Here is an 18,999-nt window from a genome sequence, read left to right as displayed (position 1 = left end):
CAGCCCATCTTTGAAGATCCTTCCTCTCCCAGGGGTGAGGTCTTTGGAGCTTCCGCTGGCTTTTCTGTGGCTTGGGTTGTTGCGGGATGAAGTTGCTAGCCCCGGACTTGGGACTGTGCATATCATGTTATCTGATAGTGTCTTAACTATATTTAATGACAGAGCCTCTACTCCTTCTCTGAGGAATTTGTAGATTCACTGCTCTCTGGGAAAAGCACTTTTTCCTCATCTCTATCCTAAATCTAATTCCCGAAACTTTTATATCTTCTCATTCTAATCTCACCTACCATTGGAAATAACTTTCCTACTCCATCTTATCAATCCTTTCATAATTTTATATTTTTCTATGAGATCCCCTCTTCTTCTTCTGAGTTCCAGTGAGGACCCACGCGTCCAGGTTCAAGAACAGTTATTAACCCTCAACCATCAGTATCTTGAACCAGCAGGGATAACTTCACTCGCCCCAACAATGAACTGTTCCCACAACCTATAGACTCATTTTCAGGAACTCTTCATCTCATCTTCTCAATATTTATTGCTTATTTATTTTTTTCACTAGCTTGTATTTGCACAGTTTATTGTCTTTTGCACATTGTGTTTGTCCATCTTGTTGGGTGATCTTTCATTAATTCCATTATGTTTCTTGTGTTTACTGTGAATGCCCACAAGAAAACGAATCTCATGGTTGTATACGGTGACAAATATATGTACTTTGATAATAAGTTTACTTTGAACTTCGAGTACAGTCCTAAATGTCTCAGTCCGTCCTCATAGGCTAATGCCCTTATCTCCGGAATCAACCCAGTGAACCTCCTCTTCATTGTACATATGGAGACTAGAACTACACATAGTTCTCCATACACAGCCTTGCCAGTTGCAGCATAACCACGCTGCTGTTAAATTCAATTCCTCTAGCAATTAAACTAGTAATTAGAATATCAATTAATTCTGCCAACATGAAGACCTTGGATCTTGAAAGTCCATACCCCTCCATTCTTTGCACATTCATGTGCCTATCCAAGAACTTTTAAAACTTTGTTATATCTGTGTCTACCACCACTCCAGGCACCCACCACTCTCTGTAAAAAACTTGCCCTCTAACATTTCCTTTGAAATTACCCCTTCTCACCTCAATGCATGCCTTCTGGTGTTAGACATTTCAACCCTGTGAAAAACATACCAGCTGTCTAGCTACTCCAAAATTCCCATCAGGTCTCCCCTCAGCTCCACCGATCTAGAGAAAACAACCCAAGTTTGTCCAGTCCCTCGTTATAGCACATGCCCTCTAATCCAGGCAGCGTCCTGGCATTCTCCCAGTAATGGGGTGACCAGACTGAACATAGTATTCTAGTTATGGGTTGACAAAAATCCTTTCTCTCTCCTCCCTGCCCTCCCTCCAACCTTCCCTCTGTCTCTTTCTCTCTCACCATCTCCCCTTTCCCTCTCTCTCCCCTCCCATTTCTCTCCCTTTCCTCCCTCCACTCTCTTTTATCCCTCCTTCTCCCCTTTCTCTCTCCCTCTCTGCTCTCTCTCATTTCCCCCTCTCACTCTCTCTATCTCTTTCTTATCCATACTCTCTGTCCTCTCCCACTCTCCCTGTTTCTCTCCCCCTCTACACCTCCTTCATTCGCTCTATTTCTTCCTGACTCTCTTATCTCCTCCTTCCTCTCATCTCTCTTTCTCTTATCTATCAATCTTTCCCTTCTCGTACTCTCTCTCTCTCCCCATTTCCCCTCTCCACCTCTCCCTCCTTCCCTCTCTCCCTCTCTTCCTGACCTTTCTCTTTCCCTTTCTCCATCCTCTTTCTCTCTCCCCCTCTCTCCTCTCTCCCCCTCTCTTCTTTCTCCCCCCTCTTCTCTCTCCCCCTCCTCTCTCCCCCTCTCCTCTCTCTATGTCTCTTTTTTTTGCCCCCCTCTCTCTCTGCCTCTCCCTCGGTGCTCCACACCCTGATGGTCTCTCCGTCTCTGTAGGTCTTCTTCGCGTCTGTGCGCTCTGGTGGAAGTAGCCAGGTTTTCTTCATGACACTCAACAGGAACTCGATGATGAACTGGTAACGCGGCCTGGGTGCACACTGACATTCGAACCCGCACTGAGGCGAAGGCCCTCAACAACCCGGAGAGAAATCTAACCGTTAAAGGCAAACTGCCTCCTGTCTTCAAGGGTATAATTGGACTATTGTGACTTTACGATGCCTGTTCCATGTATCGGAGGGCCCCACGGCCATTTGTTAATTTTTGTTTTGGTCCTGGTTAACTTTCTGTGCGTGGTGAAAGTCCCCAAGGGGAGCCCCTGGCAAGAGAGAAAGCAACAGAGGTGAGCTCCAGGATGCATCCAGATATGGTCTGCCTGCTCTCCAGACACTTTCCTGAAGACAGGAAGAACGGTGAATCTAACCGGGACTGGTTCTGTGGGGTGGGAGAGGGAGGGAACCTTCGTACTGAACAAATTACTTTTTAATTACAGCTTCCTGGAAGTACAGTATTAGAAAGGGGGACCCCCCAGTAGTGGAGAATGGGTCTGTCAGTATTGATAGCTCTGAGAGTAAGATGGAGGTCTTGCCAAAATAATGGGAGCTGGAAGTTTCTGGAAAGGTGAATTACTACTGACTTTAAGGTTCACGGGGAGGGGGCGTGGCGCAGTTCAGTCGCCAATTTAGAATCAGGGCTCAGTCTGTACCAGGCAGCTTCATTTATGGAGTCAGCCCTAGAGTTAGGCCTCAGGCCTGCTCGCGGCTGCTGGTTCCCGCCGACAGGGAATGTGAGGAGCTCCTTCTGCCGGGTCTTCCTTTCAGAACGAGTCTCCAGAGGGAGGGAGTGTGGGGGGGGGGAGGAGGTTGGCCATTGTGTGGGTGTGGGTGGGTGTGTGTGTGTGTGTGTGTTTGCGTGGGGGTGGGTTAGAGGTGTTGCATTGTGGCGGGGAAGACATTAATTCTTGGCAGAGAGCCTTGAGTGCGGAGGGTGACCCTGCCAACTTCCATAAGCCCCTCCACCTCCCCCCCATCTTCCTCCTCTTTCTGACACTGATCCTGCCCCAGCAGCCTGGATCTGAGGTGGTCAGATTCCTCCAGTCACCAGTATTGAATACTCCCCCGGGGGGGTGGGGGAAAGGACGTGCCAGGAGGGCACAGGAATGCAAGGAGGAGTTGGCATTTGAGTGTGGGGAGAGATTAAACAGTCTGTCTCTAGCTTCTTGCTTCTTTTTATTTTTTAAAAAATGGAAATGCCAAAAAAAATTGTTTTCTGTGCCCAGGGGTGGGTGGTGTTTGGAGGGGTGTGTGTCCATGGAGTTTTTGCGTGTATTATTTGGGAGTTTGAGCTCCGCTCCTTTAGAGACACCATGTGTATGTGTCTAAGTGGTTTCCCAGACTACTGAAAGTGATGTGAAGACTGTCTTCTCTCTTATCTAGCTACAGGGCATGGTTAATTATGGATTAGGGTGTCGTGGTGGATTGATCTATGTTACAGGCCCCGTCCTCACCTACCTCCTATCAGTTTGTGTGTATCTGTTTTCACATCAGGTATTAAGGTGAAGCTTTTTCTAAACAAAAATGAATGTGTCATTTCTTAATTAATTTATTTTCTACCCGTCCCAGTCGAATCAGAATCAGGTTTATTATCACTGGCATACTTTGTGAAATTTGTTGTTTTGCGGCAGCAGTACATTGCAATACAGAATAATAAAGCTATAAATTACAACAAAGACTTTATAAAATTTAATTAGGTGGTGCAAAAAGAGAGCAAAACAAAACAAATATTGAGGCAGAGTTCATGGGTTCAATGTCCATTCCAGAACCTAATGGTGGAGGGGAAGAAGCTGTTCCTGCAACATTGAATGTGTTTCTTCAGGCTCCTGTACCTCCTGCCTGGTGGTACAAATGAGAAGAGGGCACGTCCTGGGTGAGGCAGTTCCTTCATGACAGATGCCACCTTTGTGAGGCATCGCTCTTGAGGATGTCCTCCATGCTGGGGAGGCTGGTGCCCATGAGCTGAGTTTGCAACTTTCCGCAGGTTTTACTGATCCCGTGCAGCGGCCCCTCCGTAACAGACGATGTTCGAATGCTGGCCGCGGTATGTCCCGTCTCAGAGCATGTTAGTCTCCCCAGTCTTGTCCTGGGCTGTGGGAGGCAGTTTCCCATCCCCAGTGCCCCTAGCCAGCCAGCCCTCAGTCTGTGTAACATCCATTAGGGCAGAGGCTCCCACGTCTTTTTATGCCATGGACTGAGGGGCCGTGGACCCCAGGCCGGGAACTCCTACATTAAGGTAAAGTGGAGAGTGGCGGTAGGGGTGGTGTGCAGGTGGGTGAGAAGAGAGGGCAGGGCACAAAATCTGAACCCTGTGACACGGGCTGGTGGCGAGAGGCAGCTCCTCGTAAAGAGGGAGCAGTGGGAATTTGAAACTCACTCTGTCCCCAGAAAGAGAGTGGGTGGGTGAGAGAGAGTGAGTGTGAGGGAGAAAGAGAGAGTGTGAGTGAAGTGGGGAGAGAGAATGAAAGAGAAAAGAGAGAGAGAGAATGAGAGTGGGTGGGTGAGAGAGAGAGTGTGAGGGAGAAAGAGAGAGTGTGAGTGAAGCGGAGAGAGAGAACGAGTAAGAGAGGGAGAGTGAGAGAGAATGAGCGAAGGAGAAGGATAGTGAGAGAAAGAGAGGGTGAGAGAGAAAGGAACAGAGAGAGACTGGGAACTTTACCATCCTGACATTGAACCATGATCCAAAATAAACAGAGATAAGGCCATAAGACATGGGGTAAAATTAGGCCATTTGGTCCATTGAGCCAATCATGGCTTTTTACTGTATTACCCCTCTCAACCCCATTGTCCTGCCTGCCCGTGGCAGTGAATTCCACAGATTCACCACCCCCAGCTAAAGAAATTCCTCCTCATCTCTGTTCTAAATGGACTGTCTATTGTGAGGCTGTGCTGTCTGGTCCTAGACTCCTCCACTATAGGAAACATCCTCTCCACATCCACTATCTGTGTCCTCTGGTCCCAGACTCCCCCACTGTAGGAAACATCCTCTCCACATCCACTCTATCTGTGTCCTCTGGTCCTAGACTCCCCCACTGTAGGAAACATCCTCTCCACATCCACTCTATCTGTGTCCTCTGTTCCTAGACTCCTCCACTATAGGAAACATCCTCTCCACATCCACTCTATCTGTGTCCTCTGGTCCCAGACTCCCCCACTATAGGAAACATCCTCTCCACACCCACTCTATCTGTGTCCTCTGGTCCTAGACTCCTCCACTGTAGAAAACATCCTCTTCACATCCACTCTATCTGTGTCCTCTGGTCCCAGACTCCCCCACTGTAGAAAACATCCTCTTCACATCCACTCTAACTATATAAGTTGCAATTAGATCCAGCCGCCCCCCCCCCCCCCCCATTCTCCTAAACTCCAATGAGTATGGGCCCAGAGCCTTAACTCAGTTCAGGAAGAAGTCAGATTCAGACTGAGATTTATTTATCATATGAACTGCACATCAAAACATAGAGTGAAATGTGTTGTTTGCGTTAACAACCAGCACATATAAGGATGTGCTGGGGGCAGCCCACAAGTATCGCCACACATTCCGGTGCCAATACAGCATTCCCGCGATGCTTGGCAGCAACAACAACGGGACGAAACACCAGCAGCAAAATATATAAGACCATTTCCCACCCTCACATTCACAGTGGTGATTTCCTGTCTGACAGGTCTGAGCGACTGAATATGTTCCTCTTGCCCCGCCGTGTGCCCTCTGGGCTCTGCGTTGTTAAACCTGCAGTGCTCATCCCTCTCTGGTGATCTCAGTTCAGTCCCCGAATGCAGGCACAACCCATCAGTGCCAACTCAACTCTCTCACCACATCACCCTCTCTCCCTGTCCTGCCCATTGCTGCTGGTTCCTCAACTCTTCTCTTCAATTAATTCAAGATAAAACTCTCCTGGCCATTACCTGTACAAGATCAGGAGAGGTTCCTACAATGTCCAGAACCACGGTTAATCCTTGGTTAACAGCATTACATCGGGTGTGATCACAGTTGTCTGCGGGAGCTACTGCACTCAGAGTACCTGCTCTTCATCCGTGAGGAAGATCCTTAGACATCGGAGCAGAACTGTTCCATCATTATTACCTCTCTCAGCATCCTACATTTACAGCCATCACCACACATGGTGTTTCGCTTTGGTCTGATTCAAACGGCACCTGGCGGTACGAAAGCACCCCTCACGCGGGATGTTACCTCTCACTCTCTGTCCCGAATGTGGGTTGTGAATCTGTGTACATATATGTACATTCACACACGCGTGTGTGTGTATGTGTGGCTGTATATGTGTATACATGTATGTCCCTTTATGCGTATGTGTGTACACATGTATGTGCCTGCGTTTGGGTGTGTGTTCTGTATGTGTGTGTGAGTGCGTGTGCATATCCGTGGGAGTGAATGTAGGTGTGTGTGTGTGTGTGTGTGCATCTGTTTGGGCGATTCTACCCATTTGTATCCCACCCCGACCCACCATGGTACACCTCGCAGTCAGCCCCACTCTGCAGTGAGACTCCTGTTGTCTCTGGTGGCCAGCTGGCTGCCATGAGGAGTAATGACCATTCCCGAGGGTGGGGGATCGGGCTAAGCACAGGAATTGGGCAATGTCACCCTCCAATGTCACTGAAATGTGGGTGCAGGTTTTGTGCCCCATTCACTGTTGGGGGCGCAGGCCTGGTCTCCACTGAAGAGAAAGGTCTGCTCTTATTTGTCAAGACTTCACTCCCTGCAGGACAATACTGAATCAGCCTGATTTCTTCAAGCTGTCTCACCGTCCCTTTGACCTGAACCAGCGTTTCATGACAGGTTTATTTAGCCAGGTATCTGAATTTAAACTCCCTTTATTGGGATTTGAAATCACACAAACAATGCAATTCCACGCTGGCCCACCACTGCCCTCTGCTGCCCTGAGCCCAATCTGCGCCTCTTCCCCAAACACCAGGCTGAACCCTGCAAACGAAATGTCATTTCAGACACCACAATAGCTTAGCGGTTAGCACAGTGCTATTCCAGCTCGGGGCATTCCAGAGTTCAGAGTTCAATTCCGGCGCCGTCTATGAGAAGCTTGTGTGTCCTCACCATAAACTGCTTGGGATCCTCCCACATTCCAAAGACGTACTGGTTAGTAAGTTAATTGGCCATTGTAAATTGTCCCGTGATAAGGCAAGAGTTAAATGGGGGGATGCTGGGCAGTGTAGGCTTGTCGGGCCGGAAGAGTCTGCTCCGCGCTGTGTCTCAAATATAAAATAAATCAATTTAATCTCCCTCTTCCCATTTCCACACTCTGTGCCCAGGGAGGTTAAAAACAAAGAACTCTTGGTCTGTGAACCGATTATTTACTGTTGAATTGTTTACTACTGAACAAGACTGATTGGTGAAGTATCTGAACTCTGAGTAATTTTGCACATCTGATTCCCTTTTAATGTGTGTATTTTTTCCAATAATAAAATGACAGTGGGTTTCCATTCTTTGGGTAGAATATTTGTGTTGATAAAAATTGCCATCTGCACTGTGTTTGATATTTTATCAGAAAAAAATGAATAAAAGTTTATTTGGAGGGGACAAAGATGCCTGTTAATATCTTACTTGAAATGAGACCTTAATTCTTGGTCTGCTCTCCCATTCCAGCATGGCTGATATATTTTCCCTCTCAATCAATCCCGTTCTCCTGCCTTCTTCCTGTAAACTTTGACTGATCAAGAACCTATCAACCTCCTTTTTAAATCTACCCAATGCTTTGGCCTCCAACCTCCATTCTAAATCAAATTTGGCCTCCACTGCCATCCGTGGTAAGGAATTCCACAGATTCACCATCCTCTGGCTAAAGAAATTCCTTCACATCTCTGTCCCTCTATTCTGAGGCTGTGCCCTCTGGTCCTAGACCCTCACACTGTAACACAAAGTCACCTCACAGGCAAAGTGGCAATTGCAGATTAGGCTTGAATCAGTGCTGTCACGCTTCAGTGTGACACGGTTGAACGCGGCATGCTGTAACCTTATGAAATAAAATCAACCAACATAGTCAACTGCAGGGCTTCACTTCCAGATCAGCTCAACGCCTTCTATGCCCGCTTTGACCGTCAAAGCATGGAGGAACCATCACCAACTCCCACAACCCCTGGTGATCCTGTGAGTTCAGTCTCTGAGGCCGATATGAGAGCATCTTTCAAAGGTGAACTCACAAAAGGAATCGAACCCAGATGGGGTACCTAGCCAAGCATTAAAAGCCCCCTGAACTGATCAACCGACTGGAAAGTTGACCAATATCATCGACCTTTCACTTCGGTACACTGAGGACTATACCAGTACCTAAGAAGAACATGGTAACCAGTCTCAACGACCATTGTCTAATAGCACAAACATCCACAGCGATGAAGTGTTTTGAGAGGCTGGTGATGAAACATATCAACTCCTGCCTGAGAAGTGACTTGGATCGATTGCAATTTGCTTACCAGCACAACAAGTCCAAAGCTGATTCTATCTCATTGGCTCTTCACTCAACTCTGGAACATCTGGACAGTGAAGATGCAAACATCAGGATGACTACAGCTCAGCACTCAACACCATCATCCCCTCAGAACTGATCGATCAACTGCAAGACCTTGGCCACAATAATCCCTCTGATTCTCAAACTCGATTGCAGGTTGGATTGATGTTTGGATTGGGGGCAGATTGAGGGTTGCAGACCCCAGTCAGTTTGGATTGGCAACAACATCTCCACAATCTCCATCAGCACAGGTGCACCACAGTGAGGTGTAATTACCCCCTGCTCTACTCGCTTTACACTTAAGGTAAAAGAATTCTTAGGGGCAAGTGATCATAATATGATCAAATTCACCCTATAATTTGAGATGGAGAAGCTAAAATCAGACGTATCAGTATTACAGTGGAGTAAAGGGAATTACAGAGGCGTGAGAGAGGAGTTGGCCAGAACTGATTGGAAAAGAACACTGGCAGGGATGATGGCAGAGCAGCAATGGCCGGAATTTCGGGAAGTAATTCAGAAGGCACAGCATATGTATATCCCAAAGAGAAAGAATTATTCTTAAGGAAAGATGACACAACTGTGACAAGAGAAGTCAAAGCCAAAGAGAGGGCACATAATGAGCAAAAATTCATTGGAAGTTAGAGGATTGGGAAGCTTTTAAAAACCAACAGAAGGCAACTAAAAATGTCATTGAGAAGGTGAAAATGGAATGCGAAAGTAAGGTAACCAATAATATTAAAAAGTTACCATAAGTTTCTTCAGATACAGAAAGTATAAAAGAGAGGCGAGAGTGGATATCAGACCGCTGGAAAAGTAGTAATGAGGGTCAAGGAAATGGCGGATGAACTGAATAAGAATTTGGCATCAGTCTTCACTGTGGAAGACACTAACAGTATGGCAGGAATTCCAGAGTGTCAGAGGTCAGAAATATGTGAAGTTGCCATTACTGAGGAGAATGGTCATGAGGAACTGAAGACAAGTCACCTGGACCGGATGGTGGACACCCCAGGGCTCTGAAAGAGGTGGCTGAAGAGATTGTGGAGGCATTAGTAATGATCTTTCAAGAAACACTAAATTCTAGAATGGTTTTGGAAGACAGGAAAATTGCAAGTGTCACTCCACTCTTCAAGAAGACAGAGACGCAGAAGGAAGGAAACTATCGGCCAGTTAGTCTGAACTCTGTGATTGTGGAGTCGATTGTTAAGTATGTGACTTCAGGGTACTTGGAGGCACATGACAAAATAGGCTGTAGTCAGCATGGTTTCCTCAAGGGAAAATCTTGCCTGACAAATCTGTTGGAATTCTTTGAAGAAATAACAAGTAGGATAGACAGAGGAGTGTCTGACTGGCAGGAGGCAAAGAGTGGGAAGTAAGAGAGACTTTTCTGATTGGTTGCCGGTGACTTGTAATGTGCCACAGGGGTTTGTGTTGGGACCAATTCTTTTTTCGTTATATGTCAATGATTTGGGTTATGGAATTGATGGCTTTGTTTGCAGACGACACGAGGAGCAAGTAGGTTTGACAAAGAGGCAGATTAGGAGAATACGTAGGCAAACAAGTGGCAGATGGAATACAGTGTCAGGAAGTGTATGGTCACATACTTTGGTAGAAGCAATGAAAGGGTAGACTATTTTATAAATTATGAGAAAATACAAATCATCTGAGATGCAAAGGGACTTGGGACTCCTTGTGCAGGATTCCCTAAAGGTTAATTTGCAGGTTGAGTCTGTGGTGAGGAAGGCAAATGTGATGTTAGCATTCATTTCAAGAGGACTAGAATTTAAAAGCAAGGATATAGTGTTGAGATTTTATAAAGCACTGGTGAGGCCTCACTTGGAGTATTGTGAGCAGTTTTGGGCTCCTTATCTTGGAAAGGATATTTTGAAACTGGAGGGGTTTCAAAGGAGGTTCTAGGGTTGAATGGCTTGTCATATGAAGAGCGTTTGATATCTCTGAGCCAGTATTCACTAGAATTCAGAAGAATGAGGGGTGACCTAATTGAAACCTATCGAATGGTGAAAGGCCTTAATAGAGTGGATGTGGAGAGGATGTTTCCTATAGTGAGAGAGTCTATGACCAGAGGACACAGCCATAGAATAGAGGGACCTCCTTTTAGAACGGAGAGTGTGAATCTGTGGAATTCTTTCCCACAGGCAGCTGTGGAGGCCAAATCTTTATGCATGTTTAAGGCAGAGGTTGCTAGGTTCTTCATTGCTCATGGCATGAAGGGATACAGGGAGAGGGCAGGAGATTGGGGCTGGGTGAAATGACTGAATAGACCAAATGGCCTCATTCTGCTGCTGTAGTTTATGGTTTTACGTCTGTGTGGCTAAGCATAGCTCCAATGCTACATTCAAGTTGGCTGTCAACACTGAATATAGGGTGATGATAAATCCCCAGAATGAAGGTTGAAAATCTGGCTGAGCGGTTTCACAGCAACTCCTCTTCATCAATGTCAGCAAGACCAAGGGGCTAATTATTGACATCAGGACGAGGAAATTAGATGTCCATGAGACAGTCATTATCAGATGATCAGAGGAAAGGGTCAGCAACTTTAAATTCCTGAGTGGTATCATTTTGGTGGATCTGTCCTGGGCTCAGCGTGTAAGTGCAATTACAAAGAACCTCTACTTCCTCAGGGGTTTGCGAAGATTCAGCATGACATCTATAATTTGACAAACCAGGCTGTGATATGGAAACACTAATGCCCTTGAACAGAAATCCCTGCAAAACAAGTTTAATACGAGCCATTACATCACAGGTAAAACCCTCCCCACCACTGGCACACCGACATGGAGTGTTGTCACAGGAAAGCAGTGTCATCATCAAGAACCTTATCCAGGTCATACCCTCTTTTACTGCTGACACCAGGTAGGTGGTACAGGAACCCCAGGACCTGCACCATCAGGTTCAGGAACTGTTCTTACCCCCTCAACCATCAGACTCTTGAACCAAAGGGGATAGCTTCACTTTCCCATCATGAAATGTTCCCACAACCTATGGACTCACTTTCAAGGACTCTTCATCTCATATTCTTGATAGTTATTGCCTTTTAATTTAGTATTATTATTTCTTACTGTTTATGTTTGCACAGTTTGGTGTCTTTTGCACACTGGTTGAACGCCCAAGTTGGTGCGGTCTTTCAATGAATCTATAATAGTTATTATTCTGTTTTGGATTTATTGAGTATGCCTGCAAGAAAATGAATCTCAGGGTTGAGTATGGTGACATGCATGTACTTCCATAATAAATTTACTTTGAGCTTGAACTTTGTACACAGCAACCATCTTGGCCACCTGCCTGTTGCTCTATACAATTCATGATTTTAGGTACATATGAGGTCACCTCTCCTACTCCTGTGCTCCAAGCTCTTTCTTACCCACCTGGCTTCACCTATCACCTTGTAACTGCCCTCTTTCCCCTCGCCCACCTTCTTATTCTGGTTTCTTCCCCTTCCCTTTCCAGTCCTGAAGAAAGGTGTCAGTCCAAAACCTCGACTGTTTATTGGTGTTGCCTGACCTGAGCTCCTCCGGGTTGTGTGTCTTCCTTTGGTTTTCCAGCATCTGGAGACCTTTGTGTGTTTAAAAATGGGAATAAAGTGGATACTTTCACTCACCTCAACTCTGGCCTGATTCCACAACCAAATCACTCTCTTTCAAGGATTCCACAACTCACATTCTCAATAGTATTATATGTATTTGCTCAGTTTGTCTTCTTTTGCACATTGTTTGTCTGTCTTTGTGTGCGATTTTTCTTTAATTCTACTGTATTTCCTTTTTCCCCACTGTGGATGCCTGCAAGAAGATGAACCTCAGTGTGGTATATGGTGATGTACACTCTCTGCCTATTTTTTATGGTACACCTGTTTGTTGATGCAAATATCTAATCAGCCAATCAGGTGGCAGCAGCTCAATGCATTAAAGCATGCAGACATGGTCAAGCGGTTCAGTTGCTGTTCAAACCAAACATCAGAATGGGGAAGAAATGTGTTCGAAGTGACTTTGACCATGGAATGATTGTTGGTGCCAGACGGGGTGGTTTGAGTATCTCAGAAACTGCTGATCTCCCGGGATTTTCACACACAACAATCTCTAGAGTTTACAGAGAATGGTGTGAAAGATCAGAAAAAATAATCCAGTGGGTGGCAGTTCTGTGGGGGAAAACAGCTTGTTGACGAGAGAGGTCAGAGGAGAATGGCCAGACTGGTTCCAGCTCAGTTGCTTAGCGTTTTGCACCATGGCTCACGGAATCACATTCAGAGTTCAATTCCGACATCACATGTAAAGAGTCATGCATCCCCAGTGAATATGTGGGTTTTCTTCTGTGGACCAGTCCCCTCCCACCGCCAAAGATGTACCGGTTAATAAGTTAATTGGTCATTGTAAATTGTCCCGTGATTAGGCAGGTTAAGGGGCGGCGAGGCTCGAAGGGCTGGAAAAGGCTTATTCCATGCTGTATCACAATAAATAAATAAGCTGGCAGTTAGGTGACAGTAACCCAAATAATCACGCATTAAGAGAGCTGAACTTTCCACACGTGTAGTAGAGAGCATCACTGCATGGTATGGAAAACGCACTGTGACGGACAGGAAGAGTGTAAGGGAGAACAGAGTAATTGTCACTCCGGATCCGATGTAGCAGAAAGAAAATGCAATGAGATAAAGAACACAGTAATAATAAAAAATCACATAAATGTAAATACATAGGATAGCTTATATACATAGATTGACTGTATGTCCATTAAGTGACACTAGGCACAGGAGTGTCTGTACATAAACTGACTGACAGGAGATGATAAAGTAGTGGTGATTGGGGGTGTGGAGGGGTGAGTTAGTGAGTTGGAAATGTTGATCAGCCTTACTGCTTGGGGAAAGTAACTGTTTTTGAGTCTGGTGGTCCTGGCCTGGATGCTACATCGTCTCCTCCCTGATGGAAGTGGATGAACAGTCCATGAGCAGGGTGGGTGAGATCCTTCATGATGTTACTGGTCCTTTTCCGGCACCTTTCTGTATGGATGACCTTGATGGAGGTGATGCGTTGGGCAGTTTTGACTATGTGTCCACAGAGTATTCCTGTCCACAGAGCAGCTTCTGTACCCGGCAGTGATGCTGTCTGTTGTGCATGTGTAGAATAATGTGAGTATAAATGTGCGTGGTCCTACTCTCTTCAATCTCCTCAGAAGGTAGAGGTGTTGGTGAGCTTTCCTGACTGTGTAGGATAACATCTGAGACCATGAGATTTTGTCCAAGTGTAGGGGTCATGTTAGAATGGCAGAGCAAACCTGGTGGGTCGATGGCCGAATTCTACTCCTATGTCTAATGGTCTTCTGTTCTAAATCCCGACTGTCCACCCTATACATAACACACTAAAATACCGAGCCTCCATCCGTACATAACACCCTCAAATTCCTGGTGTCCATCCTGTACAAAACACCCTCATATTCCTAGAGTCTTCCATGAACAAACCAAACCCAAATTCCCATTGTCTATTCTATACAAAACACCAACAAGTTTGTAGCGTCTACCCTGTACATAACAGCCCAAAGTCCAAATGTTGAGATCATCTGTTGAAAATGCCTTTCGTTCCCAGTGTCCACCCTTTACAAAACACTGTCATATTCCCAGTGTCCACCCTGTACATAACACCCTCAAATCCCCAGTGTCCACACTGGAAGTTCATCATATTCCTACTGTCCGGCTTATACGAAACACCCTGATATTCCTAGTGTCCACCCTATATATAACATCCTCAAATCTCCAGTGTCCAGCCTGTATAGAATGCTGTTACTTTCCAAGTGTCCACCCTATACATAAGACCAACAAATTCCTAGTGTCCACCCAACAGAAAACACCCAAATTCCCAGTGTCCCCACTGTACATAATACCTTCAAATCTCCTGTGTTCATCTTGTTCATAACGCAATCAAATTCCTAGTTTCCACCCCGTACAAAACACTTTCAAATTCCCAGTGTCCGCCCAATAGAAATCACCTGAAATTCCCAGTGCCCATACTGTACATAACACGTTCAAATCCCTAGTGTCCATCCTATGCACAATACTCTCAAATTGCCAGTGTCCACCTTGTACAAAACATCGTTCTCATGTCCATCCAGCACAAAACTCTCTCTCAAAGTGGAAGTACACCTGTATCCTCCCTGTACAAAACATCCTCAAATTCACCGTCCACTCTGCACACAATACACTCAAACTCTTAGCATCCATCCAGTACATAACGGCCTCAATTTCCAGAGTCTGCTGTAAATAAAACACCTCAAAGTCCCAGTGGACATTGGAACATAGCCTTAAATTCCCTGTATCCATCCTGTAAATTATACCTTCAAATTCCCAGTGTTTGCCCTCAAATTCCCTCAGATACGTTGTGTCCAACCTACACATAACATGCTCAAATTCCCAGTATCTGCCCTGTACATAACACAACCTGCTTCCCAGTATCCCCTCTGGACATAACACAACCTGCTTCCCAGTATCTGCCCTGTACATAACACAACCTGCTTCCCAGTATCCCCTCTGGACATAACACAACCTGCTTCCCAGTATCTGCCCTGTACATAACACAACCTGCTTCCCAGTATCCCCTCTGGACATAACACAACCTGCTTCCCAGTATCTGCCCTGTACATAACACAACCTGCTTCCCAGTATCCCCTCTGGACATAACACAACCTGCTTCCCAGTATCCCCTCTGGACATAACACAACCTGCTTCCCAGTATCCCCTCTGGACATAACACAACCTGCTTCCCAGTATCCCCTCTGGACATAACACAACCTGCTTCCCAGTATCTGCCCTGTACATAACACAACCTGCTTCCCAGTATCCCCTCTGGACATAACACAACCTGCTTCCCAGTATCTGCCCTGTACATAACACAACCTGCTTCCCAGTATCCCCTCTGGACATAACACAACCTGCTTCCCAGTATCCCCTCTGGACATAACACAACCTGCTTCCCAGTATCCCCTCTGTACATAACACAACCTGCTTCCCAGTATCCCCTCTGGACATAACAATTTCAAATCCCCAGTGCTCACCTGGTACAAAACATCCTCAAGCTGCCAGTGTTCAGACTGAACATAACACCCTTAAGTTCCTACTGTCACTCTGTAGAAGCCCCCACTAAAATTGCCAATGTCGTAACTGTGCAAGACATCCTTGAACTCACAGTATCCACTGTACAAAACACCCTCCTCAGTGACGCTCTGTACATAACCCCATCAAATTCCCAGTGCCCACACTGTACATAACCCCATCAAATTCCCAGTGCCCACACTGTACATAACCCCATCAAATTCCCAGTGCCCACACTGTACATAACCCCATCAAATTCCCAGTGCCCACACTGTACATAACCCCATCAAATTCCCAGTATACACCCTGAAAGGAACAGCATCATATTCCCAGTGTCCACCCAGTACATAGCACCCTTAAATCCTGTGCTCATCCTCTTCATAAAATCCTCAAATTCCCAGCATCCCCCTATATAAAACACTCCAGATTTGCTGTGTCCTCCCTGTACAAAACAGCCTCAAATTCCCAATATCCACATTGTACATAACACCCTAAAATTGCCAGTCCATCCTTTACATAACACCCTCAAATTCCCAGTGTCCCTCCTGTGCAAAACACCAATACCCCAGTGTCCATCCTGTACATAGCATACACACAAATTCCTTTTGTCCACCCTGTACATAACACCCTCAAATTCTCAGTGCTTACCCTGTATAAAACATCTTTACATTCCCTGTGTCCATCCTGTAGAAAACACCATCAAATTCCTAGTGTCCACCCTGTACAAAACATCTTCAGATTACCAGGGTCCATCTTATACATAACACCCTCAAATTCCCAGTGTCCACCCTGTACATAACACACACAAATTCCCATGTCCACCCTGTACATAACACCCTCAGATTCACACTATCCATTCTGTACAAATCACCATCAAATTCCCAGTGTCCAAACTGTAGAAAACACCATCAAATTCCTAGTGTCCACCCTGTACAAGACACCATCATATTCTCAATGCCCACCCTATATGTAGCGCACACAAATAGTCTCTATCCATCCTGTGCATAAAACCCCCAGTGTCTGCCTTGTATATAAGACCATCAAATTCCCAGTGTCAATCCTGAACAAAACACCCTCAAATTCCCAGTGTCAATCCTGAACAAAACACCCTCAAATTCCCAGTTTCCAGCAGGTACAAAACATCCTCAAATTCTAAGTGTCCATCCCCTATATTCACTCAAATTCACTGTTTCTATCCAGTAAATTATATCCTCAAATTCACGGAGTCTCCCTGCAAAACACCCTTAAATTCCCAGTGATCCCCCTGTACAAAATACCCTCATATTCCCAGTGTCCACCCTGTACAAAACAGTATCAAATTCACAGTGTTGACATTGTACAAAACACCCTCAAATTTCCAGTGCCTACACTGTGCATAACACACTCATATTCCCAATGCAAATTCTTGTCATAACAGCTCTGAAATTGCAGCATTCACAACAGTTGAAGTAGACTGCCGATATTGTTTTTCTCAGGCTTAATGTGTCCTGTACCGAAAGGTTTTTATTTAATGATAATGGAGTCAAGTTCTAAGAGGAGTCGTGCGTGTCTGAAACACGTTGCCTGTGGCAGTGATGGTGGAGGCATTTCAGGAGCCCTTAGGCACATAACTATTCGAGAATGGAAGGATATGAAATTGTTCAGGCAGAAGGGATTAGTTTAATCCCTTCCACCTGAAATGTTAACTGCTCTCTCAATCCTTCAGCGGTCTGTGTGTGTTGCTCTGGATCATCAGCATATGTAGAACCTCTTGTGTCCAGGATTAGTTTCTAATCACTGCCTTAATCAGTTTGGTAGAAACATAGTGGGCCAAAGGGCTGTTCCTACTGCTGTACAGTCATAGAGAAGTACAGCACAGAAACAGGCCCTTTGGCCCATTTAGTCCATGCCAAAACCATTTCTAAATGCCTATTCCCATTATCCTGCACCAGAACCATAGCCCTTCATATCTCTACCATCCATGCACTCATACAAACTTCTCTTAAACATTGAAATCAAGCTCACATGGGCCACTTGTGCTGGCCAATCATTTCACATTCTCATGGCCCTCTGAGTGAAGATGTTTCCCCTCAAACATCTCACCTTTCACCCTTAACTTATGACCTCTAGTTGTAGTCCCACACAACCTTAGTGGAAAATACTTGCTTACGCTTACCTTATCTATGTTATACCCCTCATAAGTTAGTATACTTCTATCAAATCTCCTCTCAATCTACTACATTCCAAAGAATACAGGCCTAACCTGTTCAATCTTTCCTTACAACTCAGGTCCTCCAGACCCAGAAACATGTTTGTAAATTTTCTCTGTACTCTTTCAACCTAGTTTACATCCATCCTGTAAGTAGCTGACCAAAGCTAAACACAATATTACTAATTAGACCTAACTAACATCTTAAACACTTCATCATAACATAAGACCATAAAATATAGGTACAAAATTGGGCCATTTGTCCCATCAAGTCTGCTCCATCATTTCATCATGGCTGATCCAATTTTCCTCTCAGCCCCTATCTCCTGCCTTCTCCCCGTATCCCTTCATGTCCTGACCAATCAGCAATTTATCAACCTTTGGCTTAAATATTTGGCCTCCACACCTGCCTGTAGCAAAGAATTCTACAGATTCACCACTCTCTGGCTAAAGAAATTCCTCCTCATCTCCACTCTGAAAGGATGCCCCTCTGTTCTGAGGCTGTGTCCTCTTGTCCTTGTTTTTATATTTTAGTCTATCATTGCATTTGCCTCCCTCACCACAGATTCAACCTGCAAAGTAACCAGTAGGGAATCCTGCAAATCCCTTTCTGACTCAGATATATGTCCATTTAGCAAATAGTCACTTCTTCTATCAAAGTGCATGACTGTACAATTCCCGACACTGTATTCCATCTGCCATTTCTCGGCCTATTCTCCTAATCTGTCTAAGTCCTTCTGCTGCCATTCTATTTCCTCAAACCTAACTACCACTCATATTGTCTGCAGACTTTGCAACAAAGCCATCAATTCCATCATCATTGACATGTAATGAAAAAAGAATCGGTCCCAACACAGACCCCTGTGGAACACCACTAGTCACTGGCAGCCAACCAGGAAAGACTCCCTTTATTCCCACTCTTTGCCCCTGACAATCAGCCACTGCTTTATCCATGCTAAAATCTTTCATGTAATACCAGGGGCTTGTAGCTTGTTAAACAGCCTCATATGTGGAACTTTGTCAAAGGCCTTCTGAAAATCCAAGTACAGGTACACAACTTCAATCGATTCTCCTTTGTCTATCCTACTTGTTATTTTGTCAACAAATTCCAACAGATTTGTCAGGCAGGATTTTCCCTTGAGGAAACCATGCTGACTATGGCCTATTTTAGCCCGTGTCTCCAAGTACCCCGATACCACATCCATAACAATCGATTCCACCA

The 18,999-nt window shown here is 45.3% G+C and overlaps 1 protein-coding gene across 6 annotated transcripts in view; it reads left to right on the top strand.

The window, feature by feature from the left end:
* LOC140725815 (TRAF2 and NCK-interacting protein kinase-like) overlaps window positions 1-7,581 on the top strand; it is a 194,972-nt gene extending 187,391 nt beyond the window's left edge. For all 6 annotated transcript variants that reach the window (XM_073041799.1, XM_073041797.1, XM_073041798.1 and 3 more), the window contains one exon: window positions 1,971-7,581. In XM_073041799.1, coding sequence (XP_072897900.1) covers window positions 1,971-2,054 — 84 coding nt within the window. In that variant the 3' untranslated portion in view covers window positions 2,055-7,581. The remainder of the gene's footprint in view (window positions 1-1,970) is intronic.
* The last annotated feature ends 11,418 nt before the right edge of the window (window positions 7,582-18,999 follow it).

This window comes from Hemitrygon akajei, chromosome 3 (genome assembly GCF_048418815.1).
Source record: "Hemitrygon akajei chromosome 3, sHemAka1.3, whole genome shotgun sequence".
NCBI lineage: Eukaryota > Metazoa > Chordata > Chondrichthyes > Myliobatiformes > Dasyatidae > Hemitrygon > Hemitrygon akajei.
Note: the sequence above shows the minus strand (reverse complement) of the source record. Positions and strands in the feature narration are given on the sequence as shown.